Here is an 18,388-nt window from a genome sequence, read left to right on the forward strand (position 1 = left end):
GGTTACTCTGTGCTTTGCCTCTAGGAGTCAGTGCAAGGGAGACCCTCCACTCACACCAGCAAAGATGCTGCCAGGTGTTCTCAGAGTCTGCACAAACCCCAGAGCTCACAGGAGAGGATTCTTCCAGAGCCTGAGAAGGATCTCTAGAGTGCTGCAGCCTCAGAATTCCATGGGGGCTGACACCACCTTGAAAGCCATCTCTGGAAGATTAAAGATCACCTCTACTTGACTTTCCTCCCTGAGCTCTTGGGTCCACATCTCAAGCGTTCCAACATCTGCTGGGACTTGAAACTGTCTCAATAGAAAAAAATACTAAAAAAAATTTAATAAATAAAAAAGTGAAGTGTCCTATGATTCTGGGAATGGTCACTGTGCATGACTAGGCTGGGCTGCTAAAGACTGGCAAGCAAAGTAAACGTCAGTGTTTTCATGGTTGTTAGGAGGGTGTCAGAGGACTTGTCCAGACGGAGGTTGAGAGAAATGATCCTTTCCTTGGGTCCAGAACTTGTGAACCCAAACACGTGCCCAGTTTGGGGCCTCACAGTCTGACACAGACCTTGGCACAGCAGAGCAGGGCCAGCAGAGCCCATGAAGATGTCAGGGACTGCAGCACTGAGGACTGAGCAGTGACGCAACACGGATGGGTCAGCCCTGGGAACAGGCAGCTGATGGGAGCCCTGGCTCCCTTCAGCTCCCTAAAGGCAATTTTTGGGAAAGAGAGCCAGAGTTGGACACAGAGGCACAGCAATGAGAGGTACAGACACAGCCTGGAACTGCTGACTAGAAAGAAGGAAAACAAATTTGATCAGGAATATGGTGAATCATCAGAAGAGAGGTCCAGAGATGCCACAGCAGAGATCCAAAACTCAGCACCTATAGAGCAGAGCAAGTGAATAAAAGTATGAATAAGCAAGTGCAAAAAATCCTTAAAATGATCATCTGTGTCTTCTGATAACATTCTGGGTCTTTTAGTGTCTTATTTCATTCAAGAATCAAAACCCAGTTGTGCCAAGCCCCAAAACCGAGATAAGTTCACCACTCTGAAGTGTTTACAAGATGAAGTTACAATGACAACTGATAAAACAGTAAAAAACAGAGACTAACAATGGAACAGCTCAGAACAGAGCCTCAGCAGCAGCACCATCACAGCAAGTCCTACACACCATAATTAATTCATTGTGGTATCCAAAATTTCAACAATCCTTTCAGCACGTTCAAGTATCTTCAGAGAATGAAGCCTTTGTAAAAGGAGAATGTAATTTCAAAATCAGACTTCAGTGATGACTGAAGACAAAAGCTGAAGGTGCACTGGTTAAAGACCCTTGTCATGGCCTTATTACAATAATAAGGCTGCCAGTGGATGGAAATTAAAAACATAATTGTCCTCACTGAAAACTGTTCAATTTCTGCAAGCTGGGATTCTCTTTCCCCTGCATGTTCCCTCCTCATATTAAAAAAAAAAAAACAAAAAAAAAACCTCTGTAATCATAAATGCTCCTATTCAAGAGCAAACTCTTTTCTTTCACCACTTTAAACTACTAAATAGCTGCCTATTTTAATATTGCAATGGATTGGAAATCATAGCTTTCTAAAAAGCAAAACACAGTGTCCTAAGAATTACTTTCTCTTCTAAAAGGCTGATTTCTTCTAGATAAATAGCATTCTATTCTATGTCAATGTATTCTAAAGGGAGAAAAGAAGCCAAAGAAAAAATATTATGCACATAGCTGGACCACAATAACACAAAGTTTTACCTTTGGAAAAGCTTGGATTGTTTTCTTACCTTGAACTTTGCCTTTTTGCATTGCTAATTTTGTTAATGGGCTCTGAAATTTGCATGGTGAGAATAACCAGTCTTACAAGGTCCTCACTTTGTCTACTGGTTATAAAGGTTATGTTTGACATTGGGAAATAGTGACATGCCTTGAAAAGGTAAAAGTGTAACATGCTTCATTAGGGTCAGTGGTACAACAACACTTGTCAGTGTCTTTAAAACATGAGAATCTGCGCTTACTTTTATCCAATTTAATAATTAAAAAAAAATACCCCAATCAAAAAAACCAACAACCATGAAATGATGTCTCTGATGCTTGCAGTATCTCTCAGGCTAACCCCAGAGTGGCCAGCCAGACTCACAGACCTGGAGCTGTGATCACCACAGTGCAGCTCCAGAGTGTTCCATTCCCTTGTGCTGCTCCCAGGATAAGCAGCACACCTGAGCACACAGGGAGCAGCTGGGAAGTCTCATCTCACATCTGGGGATGCTGACATTTGCTGCCAGCTCCCAGGCACTGCTCCACATCTGCAGGGCCAAGAGCACGGGAATGATGCTGTCAGTCACACACAGCAGAGCCCACAGCCCTTTCTTGAGGTGCTCACCTTCTGACAAACACACTGAAAGAACAAATCAAACCCCTGAGCTGAGAACACACTGTCTTTAAAATACATCATTTCTCATGCAATTGGAAAGCCTGAGGTGACCTGCCTGTGTCCTCCCCACCCCTGAAGTGTGCACTGCTCCCACTGCAGCCCCATCCACCCACCCAGCACCCCAACCCCAGGGGCTGCAGGGGTCTTTGCATCAAGGTTTGCATTCCAATATCCCCTGCTAAAGGCTCGCTGTGCCACAGCATTGCTCTTATCCCCTTTTCAAATGAGTCAATCTTTTGATTTCAAGTAAATGATTTGAAGCTCTTCAGGTAGAAAACTCTACAAAACAAAAATTCTCCGTACTCCTTACACAACGTAGTGACAAATTTTGCATAACTTTAGTAATCTGCTGTAAGACTGTGTCAGCCATCAGAAATTAGTGTCTTTTGGGGAGCTTGTAGAGCCCCAGAGCCCCTTGCCAGTCATCCCAATGATCCCCAGCTGCACACCAGGCATTGGAACAGCACAGGCACAGAGCCTGAGGAGAGCAAACTCTTCCCACAGCTGACTCTTGATTTACTGGAACACAACTGTGATGGATAAACAGGAGCCATGCATCATAAAAAGGAGCAAAGCACTTTTTTTGGATCATAGGGGATATGCAGAACACAAGCTCCAAGGCTTGAAATGGAAGGCCTTAGAGAGGGAAAAGGGTCTGAGCTGAAGGTTAAGTATATGCACAACATGCACTGGGAAAGTCTGTGGCTCTTGGACTCAATCCTAAATCTTCAAAGTTCTGAAAAAATACAGAATATTAAAGTGGCCCAAAAAAAGCTCTTTAAAAAGATACACATGACCCTCACACAGTGTCTCTGTCTTATCAAAAAGCACCATCACATTCAGAAAAGAAGATCTTGCATTTGCATTGCTTTGTTTGGCCAAAAAGAAAATACATATTCCTTCTCCCTTGTTACATTTCTGTGATTTCCTCTTGTAAGGAGGAACAATTGGCAGAATTGATGGCACTGAGCATTTAGAGGTTACCCAACACATGAAAATAAATGCTCTGTAAAATAATCAGGTGCAAATTCTTACAAATCAAGAAACAAAAATCTTTCCTCCCCATCCCAATTAATCTGACCTTGAACTGGTATTTCTAAGCAAAACCAGACAGGGGAAATACCACTGGAAAAAAATCTTCTAGCACTTTCCTTTAAGTGCCGCAGACAAGACTGAGAGGGCAGCAGAGTAAGTGAAAAAGGGACAGAAGTGGATGAATGAAATGGGCACAAACACACTTCCCTGTCCTCATTATTTCTGCAGCAATTTTTCAAAATGCTGTTGACACCATAATAGTCCCCAGGGAGAACATGTTAAGTAAAGGGAGAGCAGCTCCATTTATCATTAAGGGGACAGCAAATTTCCCTGTAGAAATTATGCCAACCTGCTAATACAGCTAACCAGAACTGGTGAAACCAGATCTTGCTGTTAGAAGTCAAATGACAGGATTTTACTCTGATTACTGGGAATTTCAGAGTTGTTCATTCTGGGGAGTACATTCTACATTACTACAGCCAAACCTGGGGGTGGACAGACCAAAAAACCACACTAATAACAACATTGGGACAGGCAAACACTTTACTTGGAGATGAGAGTTTGAGAAACCTGAGTTCCCCTGTCTAATCCTGGGAAAATAAAGGAAGTTTTCAAGATTTTGTACACAAAGACCACATGATAGCATAAAGATACTGTTGCAGCTGAAGTGGAAAAAGATGTTAAAAATCTAGGTTTTCCTAGGATTTGAACTTCAGCTAACTCACTTCCATTTACAGTACCATTCCTCAGACAGCTCAGGAATTAATTAAAACAGAAAATCTCAGGGGGATGAGCCCAGATGAAAGGGCATCCATATGTGAGAACAGGACCTCTGCAAAGCCACTTCACTTCTACTCCTCCCTTTCAGTTATATCATTCACAATGGGACAAAGGCCAAAGAGAGATGTCTTTATTTGGACAGAGCACACGAAATCCAGGCCTTTGCAAACCCAGTCAAACATTGTATTGCCTTAGTTTGGTTCTGTTGGGTTGCAGCTACAGATAAGATTTTTGAAGCTGCAGCAGCCAGACCAAAAAAGCAGAGTCTTTGATAAGCCAGTGTCTGTGCCAGAACCTTTTCTGTCTGTGGCTCACTTCTGTAAAGGAGGCACGGGAATTTAACTACATTCCCTTTTGAGAAACACAAATCCCACCATTTGCTTTACTAATCTGTTTTTGCCTGCTTTCCATTTAGCCTATTCATTTCAGATGTGCTCTGTACACTTCTAGTACCTTCAGCTGGAACTTCCCACCACAACTGGCTGGTCTTTTTGTGCAGAGGGGTTTGTCTTACAACTCCTAAACAAGTGCTAATGGGACATTTCACCCTGTTCTTTATGCACTGGCCAGCTTCCTAAACAAAGAAAATTAATTAATTCCACAGCTTTTCAGAGGAACCTGGGATAATCCTGGCAAATGCCATCTTTGTGACTCGGGTGCTGCAGAGAGGAATAAGCATCTGCTCCACAGCAGGATGGGGTGGGCAGAGCAGCACATGGATATCAGATGCACAGAGAAATCAGTCATGCACCAGCTCAGAAACTGCTAATAATGCACAGATAACACAAGGATGTGCAGGAAACACTGACACTGTGCTCTGATTATCAAGCAGAACTTCTCCTGATGCCTGCAGGTCTAGAGAGCAAATACCTCTGCATTAACACATGCCTTGGACAACCCAGAACGCTGAGACCAGCATTTTAAAAGCAGAAGGGCTCTCCCTCATCAGATTTGGTTGTTAGTTTTGGCTCAGGGACACATATAACTCTTCCTATGAAAAATAAAATATTAATTCCAACTTACTTTTAAAAGGGGAAAAATACAAGTATGGAAAGCTGCCTTATCTGGCTCAATGAATGAAGTTGTAAACTGTTCATCTGCCTTGTTCTGTTCAAAAAGCACTTCCTAGCAGAGGCCTCAGGAAAGGGGAAATATTCAGAAAGACTGAACCCTGAGTAGAAAACAGATCACAAGCCCACTTGAACAAAGCCCATGACCCTAAAGCAGAGCAGATGCATCTTAGGTCCTTTACAAATAGCTGTTTTTTCAACATTTGCTTTTTCATAAAACACTTCTCACACAGATGAACCTGAGGGAAGAGATGCCGTTTGCCAGTGTATTGATGGCTCAAATGGGTGGAATTCTGAGATGTAAGCATCCCTGAGACTGGATAGTCATTCCATGGTTTTGTCATGAAGAGTAATTTACTTTTTGTAACCCCAAATCATGACCAAAAGGGTTACCTGGTTAACAGGTGTGGAGAGATGACACCCATGGGTTTGTAGGATTTCATGACACACAAGAGCACAGAGGCTTTGTTCTCTAAATGGCTCTACTTTCTTCCAGATGACCACAAATACCACAAAAATCACCAATCATGACTCCTTTTTACAGTGACCCATCACCACAGTGTGAACCACAACAGTTCTTTCAGTAGTCTTAATGAGAACTTGGAAGATTTAGTGCCATATTTCCATAAAACAAGAAGCACTGGCTGCCCTTGCACAGAGCCCAGTTGCATAGATGCAACAAATCACTTTTTTATCTAAGATATTTTTTCCTATAACATATAAAAGCTGTGCAATTTGTATAGAGCAGTAAAAGGCCCTTGGCTACATGCTAGGATAGAGAATATCCAAACATGCCTGGCTTCTACCTGAGTTTTAATGAGAGAATATAGGAAATACGTATGTGACAATGGCTCTGTCCCCATTCTTTCAAGTGAATAAATGTACTTTTAACTGAGAAGAAGAGAGATGTCAGCTCAGGGCTAAAGGAATTCATAGAGACATATTTAGGACCCGGGAGAAAAGATAAAAAGACTCCAGAAATTAACATTAACAGCAGGCACACAGTGTAGCCTTAAAATATTTTTAAGGTATTAGAGACATAACACCTGAAGGCTACAAATGTGTCTTTCACAAACACTTCATCAAAGTTAACATCTGCTGCTGGGGTCATTCACCAAAATCACACACAAAAGGGGCATTTCTCACACACAGAGGCAGGTAAAGAAAAACAGGGCTTCTACTCTTCGGAATATATTTAAATATTGAATATTTAGGATTGAAGAATGCTTGAGGCAGGCACAGCACTCAAATTCCCCCTCTCCAGTGGGATGTTCCCAATCCTGCTGGGCTGCACTTGGCCTGGACCTTGGGCTGTAACAGATCCAGCTCCAGGAGCTGTGCAGGGAACACTCAGAGCAATTCCCCTGAAAAGCAACACTGGGAGTTTTCTGTGCCTGGGAAAATTCTGGGATTCAAGTGCTCTGTGCTGGCACTGTGAGTTTGTGTCCCTTGACCCTGGGGGACAATTCCCAGAGCAGCAGCAGCCCCAGCCCAGCTCATGGTGATAATGCTGCACCTGCCCTACAAAAAACGGAGAAAAAGTCACCTAAACTCACCTAAACCCTGACACTAGATATATGTTGTTACATGGCAAGTTCTTTTCTGTCCATAATTCTATTATAAATATAAAAAATCCAAAGGATACAGGCGGTAAATGGGTCAGCTGACCTTCTGTCTTTAAATAAAGTGCTGCAAACAATAGATTTCTGCATGGAGCTTGATTTGAAAAAGCAGAAAGCAGGAAATAATAATAAAAAATTGAAAATATTTGCCTTTTTTTTTTGTGTGTGTGTGGCACCTATTAAGACTTCTGTCAAAACATTGACTCTTCTCCCCCAGTTAGGGTAAAGAATTATTATAATTTCATTGATAAATAAAAATATTACCTTTTACATTTAAAAACACCAATTCTATATTTTGTACTAAAAAGATGAAAACAGTGTTGTTTGATTGAAAGAGGAAAAACTTGTTCTGACAGCTTAAAAAGATAATTTGACTTAAGTTTAATTAACATTTACACCTGCACTCTCCCAGTGAGCTGAGGGGGAAGATTAGCCACAGTATATGATGCTACCAGGAGTTCAATTCAATATTTATTATTCATCCCAGTATTCTGTAGGAATGAATTCATTTAATGAGCAAACAGGCATTGTGAATACTAGAATGGATTTTCAACACTTCAGATATTTATGTCAGTGGAGGTAACAGAGAAAATGTTTACTTGTGAGGCACACGGATGTGGTTTTCCCCTGTGTATTTATTTCTCTTCTCCGCTGATGTTTTCACCTGAAAACCCTCACACTGACCCAGAGCCAAAGCACTGCTCGAGGTGCAGCTGGAGCCCACGTGAGCTTGTCTTCCTGGGACAAACTCCCTCTCCAAGGGGGTAATTCTGGTTTTCAGTCTCATCTCACTGCTCTACACCCCATTTATTGAAACTCCTCTGTTAATCCTTCGCTTCACCAGTTGTTGGTTTAAACATTCATTTGGGAGTTAGATCTGTTGCCCAGTTGTAGGTAAGGAATTTTCCAGCAATATTAGAGTTGTGACTCCATTTATAAAACGAAAAAGTTTCAAAGCAGGTATTTCAAGCTCTCTCCCATATTGTAAAAGAACATCACAACCCATTCCTGTTGTCTGGGGATTCTTGGATCAGATTTCAATTTCTTTCAAGTCCCATTTCCTTGCCGTCATGTCAGTGACTCACATTTTGTTGCTGTGCTCATGAAGTGTTTTATTAATGAAGATGAAATAACAAACACCCACACTCTGGCACATCTACTTCAGGCCTCACAGTTTTACTCTTCTCTTTGCTGGTACTTTCACACATTTGTTTTCCATATTTCAGATGCTTGAGGCCTTGATAGCATCATTATAGAACTGTTTAATCAAACCCACAGTTTACTCTGACAATATTTGGCATTAGTAACAGCTATAACTCACCATAAACATTCCACTGGCAACTCACTCATGGGAGAGTTTTCAGTGGCTTTTACATAATCAAAAATCATGTGGCATTAAACAGACACTTAGATACAGACTGTAATTCTGAATTATTCTGCTATGGCTTTTTGTATACATAGAAGAAAAACCAGCAGATTTCTTCCACTGTTGTGTATAAATTTAAAATAAAACAGTGGCAAAAATTGTAGTAGTAAAAAACTTTTAAGTTCCCCAAGGAGAGAGAAGCCCCATACAGCAGAGTGATCAAAAGACAGAATTAAAAATACTTCAAATGCCAAAAAATGTGCAGGTTCAAAACCGATTTAGAGAAAAACTTAGGAGGAATATTTATTAGAGGTTATTAAAGGCAAAAATGGAAATTTCCAACAAGCCATTACATTTGGGGAAATTTAGGACCACAATAAAGATCCTTGCACATCTGCTAGTTCTTAAATGTTCATAATATCTGGCCCCACTGGAATAAAACATCATGCACAATACTCTCACCAAGAACAACCACTGTTGTGCTCTTAACAACACTTTCCATCTTACTTAGGCAGGAAATTACTGGCAGTTTTCTTAGGATGTAAATTGGAAAACACTGATGAGCAACAGGCAGAACTTGCAATTGCTTCAATTACTCTCATAACCCCTTCCTTTTTTAAAAGCATCAATACTACAGATTGCTTTGGGGAGCTTATTTCTTCCTGCATTTTTTTAATAGTATTCTGCATTAAATGGATGTTTAGCCATCTCCTCAGAAGCAATCTGTCCCTCAGCACAAATACTTCCTTCACAGCTCCCGAGGAAGGACACAAACAGCCAAGGGAGGAGATCAATATCCCACTATTTTCAGCTGTTTGGTCTTCATCCTTAATACAGTCAGACTGCCAGAATCCCCACGTGTGGTAATTGCAAATTTTTCTTAATTATTGCATATAATTTGCATTTCTGTTTCAAATATCCAAACACAGATGTGTCTATTTAAACAGGTTCCCACAAATCTTTATTCTGGGGCTCAGAGATTCCTGCTAAAATGCTCCAAGCAAATGCTTTGACCTTTCCCCAGCAGAGTGTTCACATGCTTCACGTGAAGAATATCCAAGTGCTCTGTGATGTGAGGACATTTAACCAATCACCCCTTCAGCCATCTCCCCTTTTGTACACACTCCCACTTTTGGGAAGTGCACTGACAATCAGCACATCCTGTTCTCTGCTAAGTAAATAAGAAGAGGGTGGTTACAGCCATTTACCAGAGGAACCTGAGATGTGCTGGACTTTGCTGACTTGAACTCTCAGATGTCAAAATTCTATCCTGTAAAAGCTCCCATCATCTGACATTTATACAGACAGGAATATTTTCCTCTACACTTGTGCTAATATGGCCAATAAGACACTTTCACTGCACACTCCCACTTAACCCACAATAAAGATTAGTTCTGGAACAAAATTAAACTGCCTCAGATGTGATTTTTCCCAGATTTGACTCTCTCTAAGCAAACCACATCTATTATCAGCAAAAAACACAGACCATTGCACGTGGCAGCTCATTTCAGTCTCTGTCAAACTGGTACTTTCCCTGCAAAAGTAAAAAAAAAAATTACCAACAATAAACCCCAGACGTTTTATGATATTTTTAAGCAGGAATTTTAAAATAACATCTTTCTTTCAATAATGAACAGGAAAAATCCTACAAATAATCACAAGTTTCAATGAATCTAGGTTGTTTTAAAAATCAAAACTTCAAATGCTCTATATTCAAAAAGCTTCTCTTCTACCATTATTACATCTGTCCTCTGCCAGATGAGAGCACCACTGCATCAAACTGACCAAACCCACATTTTGGGGAGCTGGGGTGAGTCGAGAGGCAGCAGGGGCAGTGCCTGCCCTGGCACAGCAAACCCAGAGCCAGGGCACTGAGCACATGGTCCCACACTAACACAAGCTCAGTGGAGTGCAAACCATTTTCAGAAAAACCCGACTTCTGAGTGCCGTGCCTGTGGCTGGATTTAAAAATCCTCCTTGTGAGTGCCGTGCCTGTGGCTGGGTTCACAAACCCACCCTGTGAGTGCCGTGCCAGCGGCCGGGTTCACAAACCCACCGTGTGAGTGCCGTGCCTGTGGCCGGGTTCACAAACCCACCGTGTGAGTGCCGTGCCTGTGGCTGGGTTCACAAACCCACCGTGTGAGTGCCGTGCCTGTGGCCGGGTTCACAAACCCACCGTGTGAGTGCCGTGCCAGCGGCCGGGTTCGTGCTCTGCAGAGCGGTGCCCAGCAGCAGCGCGGTCCCTGGCGGCGCGGTTTGCCGCCGGCTGTCACTAGGTGGCACCTTGGCATCGCGCTCTGCATCTCCTGATGCCTCCTGCATCCCGAGCATCCCCGGCACCTCCCGGTGCCCAGGGCTCGGCCAGCGCCCTGCCGAGACCTCAGCTGAGCAAACACCAACTCCTGCCTTGCTCCCCGCATCCCGTCCTGTTGGAATTCACAAGATTTATCCCATAAACTTGCCCGTAATGCACATCACACTGTGATTGTCCAAGTGACAGCACTGCTGTTAAGAGGGAGCATTGGGAGGGGTAACTCTAATTTATATCCCTCATCCTGATATATAAATTAAATTAAATAAATTTAAATTATATAAAATATAATTATATAAAATTAAGTAAAAATAAATTAGAAATAAAATATTAGTAAAAATAGAACCAATATAAGTATATAAATAAAATATAATTATATAGTATAATAACATAATAATTTTATATAACTATATTATACAAGAATATAATGTAATAATATAATAATATAATCGTATAATATTATAATATGATACTGTAATATAATCTAATCTAATGAAATATAATAATTTTATTTATTAAAATAATAAAATAAAAATAAAATAGAAATAAAATAAATAGAAATTCTGATTCTTATTAGAGTTCTCCAAAATTTTTATTGTTGGATTCCAGAAGCAGGTTTTTGAGTGTGGTGTTTGTTTGCTTGGTTTTGTTTTCTTTTCAAATTCTGGGTATTAGTAATTTACAAATGCTGTTAATATGGCTAAAATGCAAAAGAAAAAATTTAAAAATACTATCTGAACTAGAAATACTTTCTGTTTTAATGATGCATTGATTTATCTGCCTCTAAGACAAATGAAAGTAACAAAGTGAATGGGATGTGATTCCTACAGCACAGCTGAACAGACCTGGTTTGATGGTTAAGAGTCTTGCTGTGCAAGCTGTTATGCAAATCAATAATTGTATTCATTTATTCTCCCAATAGCATATTTTCATAAAACCTGACTGAAAACTAAGATTCAAAGACCATGCAAAGCAAAGTGATCACTTCCCCTTTAGTCTCACTTGGATGACGCAAGCAGAAATTACAGAAGTGCTACACGAAATGGATTTTTATGCCCTGTTTGTTACAGTCTCTCCATCCATCTCTGGGAGCACACTGCACCCTACAACCAGTTTAGTCCTGCTGGCAGTGATGAACATCAACTTCTGCTCACCTTTCATACAACTCTGGGGCAGACACTGCCTTTTCCTGCTTTTTCTTCATCTCCATCCATTTATTCTTAGATTATGAGCATGCTCACAAGACCCTCCCCGAAAGCCTACTGAATTCCAGTATTTAGAAGTACCAAAATCTGATTACTAACAGCAGCGAAGGCTTTTGGTTTTCTCCTTTGCTTTTTCTGCAATTCCTTTTAAAAGAACTCCATTTCTTCTTTAGACATGTCTTGTGTCTCTGTGTACAGCTGCTGTCCAACTCCAGCTTTTCTTTCCATACCACAATGATGAGTATTCAAGAATCTTTTATCAAACCATACCTGGCATTTCAGCAGCTCTCTGGATTCACCTGCTTGTTAGCACTTGAATTTCCTGCTATTGGAAATTGTTTATTCTTATTTTATTTAGTCTCTCACCTCTTCAGCTAAAGAACTAACACAGAAGAATCTCTAATGGTGAAATGAAGGAAGGCTGGAGAACAGGGCAATTTCTTAGTTTCATCTCCCCTGCCAGAAAAGATGACACCTGACTCAATTTTAATCAATGAAAAGCTCAAAACCTCAACTGTGTCAACTTATCCTGGAGATCTGCTTCTCTACGAATAATAAATCAGCTCCAGCTCTGTAGACACCACACCATTACCACTCCAGGCAAGGTTAACTCTGATAAACAACATTCAGCACCTGATTTAATAACAACACACAAGTACAGGCTGGTGGAACAGGGGTCAATATATTACAGGAGTTTGAATCTAAGAATAACTGGTTTGTCCTAACTTCATTCGTCACTAAGTAACATTTCCAATTTGAGGATTTTCCCTATACAACCACTAATAGTAACACTGTCTCATCATTTAAATGATACTGGAGTATTTTCAATGAGACATTTCCATGTGGAAATATTCTCCATAATATATGGAATAATGGCTGTGACCTCCAGCCATTGGGCCAATTCCTCTGCTGGGATAAAAACACACCACCATGGGAGCAAAACACTGTGAGCAGATGGAGGTGGAAGGAGCAGAACTCAGCATTCTGTACCTGCTTCTGACTTCTCCCATCTGCTGTGCATTAACACAGCAACATTTCATCTGCCTGCATTCCCAAATCAGTAATTGGATGGAAAACTTTGCAAAATCTTCCCACAATAAGCATTGCAGGTAAAATTTTCCCCTCATGCTGTATTCCATTCATCATAAACCACCCTGATCCTCATGACAGAGCTGTAAAGAATTTTCTCTATTTTTCAGTAGATGAGATAGTTTCTTCCATTTTCAGTATGGATGAGTTTGAGAAATAAAACCAAACTGAGCCAGATATTCCCCAGATTTGTTGGTTTTATTGGCATATGGTAAATCAGCTCTGTGTTACTGTTTGAGATGCCTGCACAATGCACTTTCCCTTCTCCCCCTGCACAGAAGACTCTCCCCTCCCACCCAACCCGTTATCCAAATGCTCTGTGATGATGGTCAGAGAAGACTTATATTTGCTTTCACTTGTTTTGTTCTCTCCCTGATAGTGACAGATTCATTTAATATTTTTTTAAGAATGCTAACACATTCCATTCAATAGGAATCTGAAATTTAAAGAAGTACACCTTTTTTTTTTTTTTGCAAGTCATTATCCTCAGCTAATAGATATCCCTCCTGAAGCAGCAGTAGCGATGAAGTAATTTCAGGTACTATCACATTTCTATTCAGATCACAAGCAGCAATTCTTGCAGCGATTTTATTTCTCAGCAAAAATCATTATTGTCCCTCCTGAATTACCCTGAAGAGTCCTATTTTACTCCCACTACCTCTTCTCAACATTTCTTGATTAAAAAACAGTACATGATATTTGTTATCCAATATCAATATATAGACAAGAATGGGAGAAATGGAGACTAGGGGAAAAGCAAAGTCACTTTAGAAAACATAAACCTTTAATAAGCAGGAAGGAGAATTTAAAGCAGCCTAAGAAAGACTGTGAAGCTGCACATAGAAGAGTGCAGCACTTAGAGGAAACCAGAAGAAAAAGGAACACAAATCCAAGGATCCAGCCCAAATCCATCCCTCCATGGTGTGGCACAGTGTTTAATTTAACAACTTCCCAAAGCTTCCAGTAATAATTCCTTCAGTTAGATTTTCTTAGCTCTGCAGGTACAACCAACTGCCTGATGAGATTTAAGAACAAAAGAAAGGCTTTAAAAGACTCAATCACTCAGCTTAATGAAAACATCTTGAATTATTTAACAAACAATCTATTAGGCAGCTCCAGCTATCAGGAAACATGAAGTTTGATAGATCTGACTCCCTGCTGGAGTTTTATATCACAGTGACTCCAACCCTTTCCATGCAGTCTCAGTGATGTAACACACAAGTGAATTCAGCCTGAGATTGAGCTGCATTAGACTTTCATATAGGATCTGTCACTAAGAGCAGGAAAAGCAGCCAACAATTATTTAAAAAAAGAAAAAAACCCTGGAAATAAGCTTTTCAGACCCTGGAACTGGGGCATTATTCAATAATTCGTTCTCAGGTCCATTTGAATTCTCATCTGTCAACTCTCCTTTTATTACCAGACTGTTCTATAAGCAATGATCTGGCAACACACTTGAAAAATCTACGTATTCCTCCTCATCCATCACAACAAACAATTTTCCAAGCAACAACAGAGACAGTGTAATTTCAAGAGCAATAAGCTCAACTCCTAACTCATTATTTTTATGCCATTGTAGTGTGGCATAAGAAATATCATGGAAAACAGGAAACCTTTTCCTCTTTCCATCACAACCCTCTTCAATACATTAAAATGCACTGCTAAAAGTGCCTTTAGAACTCTTTCCATCACTCAAAAATAAGCAAAAAATAATTAAAGTCCAAGCTACTGAGGCTCAAGGAAGACAATTGAAATCTTGTTTGTTAAGTCACTACTTCAACGTCTGAGGACATTTTGCTACAGACAACAAAAGGATTCAATCACAGGGGAAAAACAAAAAGAAAAATAGAACTCCCTGAGACAGTTTGACCAAGAAATTCAGCAAAGCCCCCACCCTCTCAGTACAAAATGACAGGTGTTCATCAAATCTTGTTCTGCACTTGTAAAAACATTTTTTACTTTAGAGAACATATTCAGCCAGAGAAACACTACATCATTCTTCAAAATATTCCTTTTTAACTGACACAAACCTAATTTCGATGCAAATATATGAAGCACAAAAAACCAAGTTTCTAAAAATAAACCTCCACCTCTCAGAACATCATTCCCAAAGTCAACTTTTGCCAAACTAACAGAAAGGCTGTGACTTTGTGTAGCAAAATGTTCCAGCAAGAAGTGTCAGTGCAGGAAGAATTATTGAAAGATATTCTTCCAAAACCTACTATATGGTGTAAAAAAAAAGATCCTGTCAAATCATCAGAGAAGCTAAAACCCTCTTGTATACATTTTCACTTTTCAAGATATTTTTGTATTTCCGTTGGTGTGACTAAGCAGTTTCCAAGCCAGAGATTTCCAACTGAAAGACAGTGTTCATTTGGAGAAGGTCCAGCCACCTCCTCCTTTCAGGGAACTGTTAGTGTTTGATGTTCATGTTTAAAACAGCATTAATCATGCCTGCAAACAGGGAGAAGGGGGTTGCTGAACATTCAAAATACTACTTCCTTATTCTGGCATAACTCCACACTCCTACAGTCTCGAGTCTGAGGGGATACAGATTAGATAATTAGAAAAAGAGGGGGGGAAATACCCAAACTAAGTGTTCACAGAGTGACATCATTTCAATTTCTCGCACTATCCAAGGAGAGGCACTTGGAAAGGCCCTGTAGCACAATATTACTGCTTTAGAGAGACAAAAAAATATTAAAGGATCTTTACTGCAATGAATGATTAACTCTGAGTGACATCAGCCCCCACTGATTATCACCAGCCCTGCGTAAATCAGACAGGGGCTGTAAATCCATAGCACCTCAGCATAACCTTGGTTTGGGGTACACATTTCCTGCCAAAATGGGATATTATACAGAACATGGAGCATGCAGACACAGGGTAGGTTAGGCTATAGCCAACCTTTAGGCCAGGAGAAAGATTCCTTTTGGTCCAGCCCTGTTTCCAAGCCAGCAGGGGCCTTGCCCTTGTGGATGCTTTGCTCTTGCATGGCTCTGAACTCACCTGAACTTCTGTTTTCTCTTTTTGTACCTGTCCTCCTCACTATAACATGGAATTACAGAAGTGCTTCCAGTGGTACCCCTGTTGTATCGTGCTTTTTGTTTTAACAGTAGGTCTATGGTTTGATTTGTGATTTAGTAGTTTTCCTTGGTGCTGGTTTTTCTTTTGTCTCCACCCTTTTCCCAGAAATGTCATCGGCTAGTTTCTAGTTTCTATTTCTCCAAACTTTATCCCATTTCCTAAACTGTTTTTTTTCTTTGGTAGTTTATTTGTTCACTACTGTTATTCCCCGCCTAGGTTTTTACTCCCAACTCTCCTGATTTGTTGGAAGTTGGGTCTGCCCCTGCCTTTCCCCTGAGATATTAGTCTTTGTTGGCCCCCTAATTGGGGCCCAGGAAGAAAGAGGGGAAGAAACACCATCAAATAAAGTTTCCCTGGGACCCGTGTGCGCTGCCTGTGTTTTATACTGCACCGAATTGACTGACAACTGGGATTCAAGGAGCTCCAGGGGGAAAAACTGCCGCCCCTCACTCTCAACATCAGCTAGCCGGGGAAAAAGAAGCGGCATACCCCACACCCCCATTCCCTCTGGTTTTATCCTGCCCCTGCAGAGCAGTGACACAGCTTGGAGCCCAGTCTGAGTGTGCGGGTGACACAGTTTGTAGCACACAAGAGAGAACCACGGGGCTATTCATGAACCCAGTTGCAACAATTCTAATCACTTGGCCTCTCTTTGCTAAGACAGATATTCCCTGTACTATATATTCACATATTAAAGAGCATTTAAGCCAATTCAAGTGCAGTCACTTCAAAAGCAGCAAGGCGTCACAGGTAAGAGTTAGTGCCAGTGATTAATGACTGAAGCAATTTAAAAGAAGATCTAAATTCAGTTTCAAAATCTAATCTCTTCAGCAAAATGCTTTACTTACTGGACCTTGAGGACTGTTCTTGGCACTGGAAACCAGAGTCATAACATCAGATTTATAGTCCTGAAAAGAGAAAAGGGGGGAAAAATAGTCAGATTAAAGATAATAGATGGCACTTTACATATCAGGAATACAGACCAATATTGGGCACCACAAGGATTAGACTCAGAGGTGCCACTAGTACAACATTTGATTATGGAGATTTTCATTGCTGTTCATCTTGTGCCTTAGACCCTTTTGACGAAATTACACACTTTTTTGTTTTACCATAATGATCCCCAAGGAAGGCAGCAGCCTGATGTCTCTTTTGGAAGGCAGTGGGGTGGGAAGGACAGGATTTCTGACTTTCAGAAACTTGGGGGAGAGCTCCATTGCACTTCCTGAACCAGTCCTGCACATGAGATTTGGGTGACAGTTTCTCAGCCCCTCAAAATTCTCTCATCTGATGACAAATGACTCTCCATCCCATCACAGGGACCATGGTTTATTTCCTGCTTAGCAACAGCCCTGTAAATGATGTTCCAAAGCCCTGCAGCACAGGCTGTGCAAGAGGCAGGCCCATGGCTATGCTGGCTCACCATTCTTGTGTCACATCTCCATCTAGGTCCACCCTAAAGCAATGTAAAATTCCTTATTCTCTACCCCTCAGGAAGCTTCTCCTACAGCCCAGCTGGCATTCCACAAGTCACAACTTTGGGGCTTGGGCATGAGAACAAGCTGAGTACTCTGCTGTTACTGCAATACAGGAACGAAGGTTTGGAGGGGATTTTAACAGCTGAGAGAAGTGCCAGAGTGTCTAAACAGAGATGCAATAGATTCAGGGCAGTGATTGAAACAGTTCTGATTTTAAAAGGATACGTTAGAAAGAGTTAGCACACCAAATTCTTGCCTCTTCCCTAATGAACACAGCCATTACACTCATATTTGTATTTTGAAAAGGTCTCCCAGGGCTGGCCTCCTCTTGTCATGCCATCCCTGTCAATAAAGATCAGATTTACATGGCAAGCCAAGCTACACAGTTCCCCCTATTGTCTGGGAATTAAAGTCTGATAAGCTGAAATTGAGGCCTATCTATCCAAGACAGCAGAGTAACTGCTATAAACTTCTTTTAATTATCATCATCAAGCATGCCTCCATATATAAAGCTTCTAAAGCCTCTATTTATAGGAGATGTGCTATGACCCAAGAGACAGATCATATTTCAGGGAGCTGGTAGTAATTCTCCATCCTTCACCCTGAGTATCCCCAAGTCTCTGAACTGTATAAATCAGAATATCCCTCACTGTCCATTCAATTTAGCCATTGCAAGCACCATCCTCTTCACAGGAAGTGCCAACAAACAGATTTCACAAGGTATAAATAGATAAACTATCACCAAAATCACTTCTTTGCAGCCCAATTCTGTGTTTCCCACAGAGGATAGCAGTAACTGTTGTCCACTAAGAAGCTGCAAACTGAGACCAACATTGAAGAAAACCACCAACCAAACCTTCTCTATCCCAGCCCTGGGTGGTTCCACAGTGCCTCCACACCCACCGCTGTGCCACT

At 40.9% G+C, this 18,388-nt stretch overlaps 1 protein-coding gene across 1 annotated transcript in view; it reads right to left on the reverse strand.

The window, feature by feature from the left end:
• RBFOX1 (RNA binding fox-1 homolog 1) overlaps positions 1–18,388 on the reverse strand; it is a 1,143,576-nt gene that overhangs the window by 1,001,457 nt on the left and 123,731 nt on the right. The window contains exon 2 of the mRNA XM_041462423.1: positions 16,844–16,903. Within this exon, the coding sequence (XP_041318357.1) occupies positions 16,844–16,903 (60 nt within the window). The remainder of the gene's footprint in view (positions 1–16,843; positions 16,904–18,388) is intronic.

The sequence above is a fragment of the Pyrgilauda ruficollis genome, unplaced genomic scaffold (genome assembly GCF_017590135.1).
Source record: "Pyrgilauda ruficollis isolate IOZ18807 unplaced genomic scaffold, ASM1759013v1 scaffold16, whole genome shotgun sequence".
In the NCBI taxonomy this organism is placed as follows: Eukaryota; Metazoa; Chordata; class Aves; order Passeriformes; family Passeridae; genus Pyrgilauda; species Pyrgilauda ruficollis.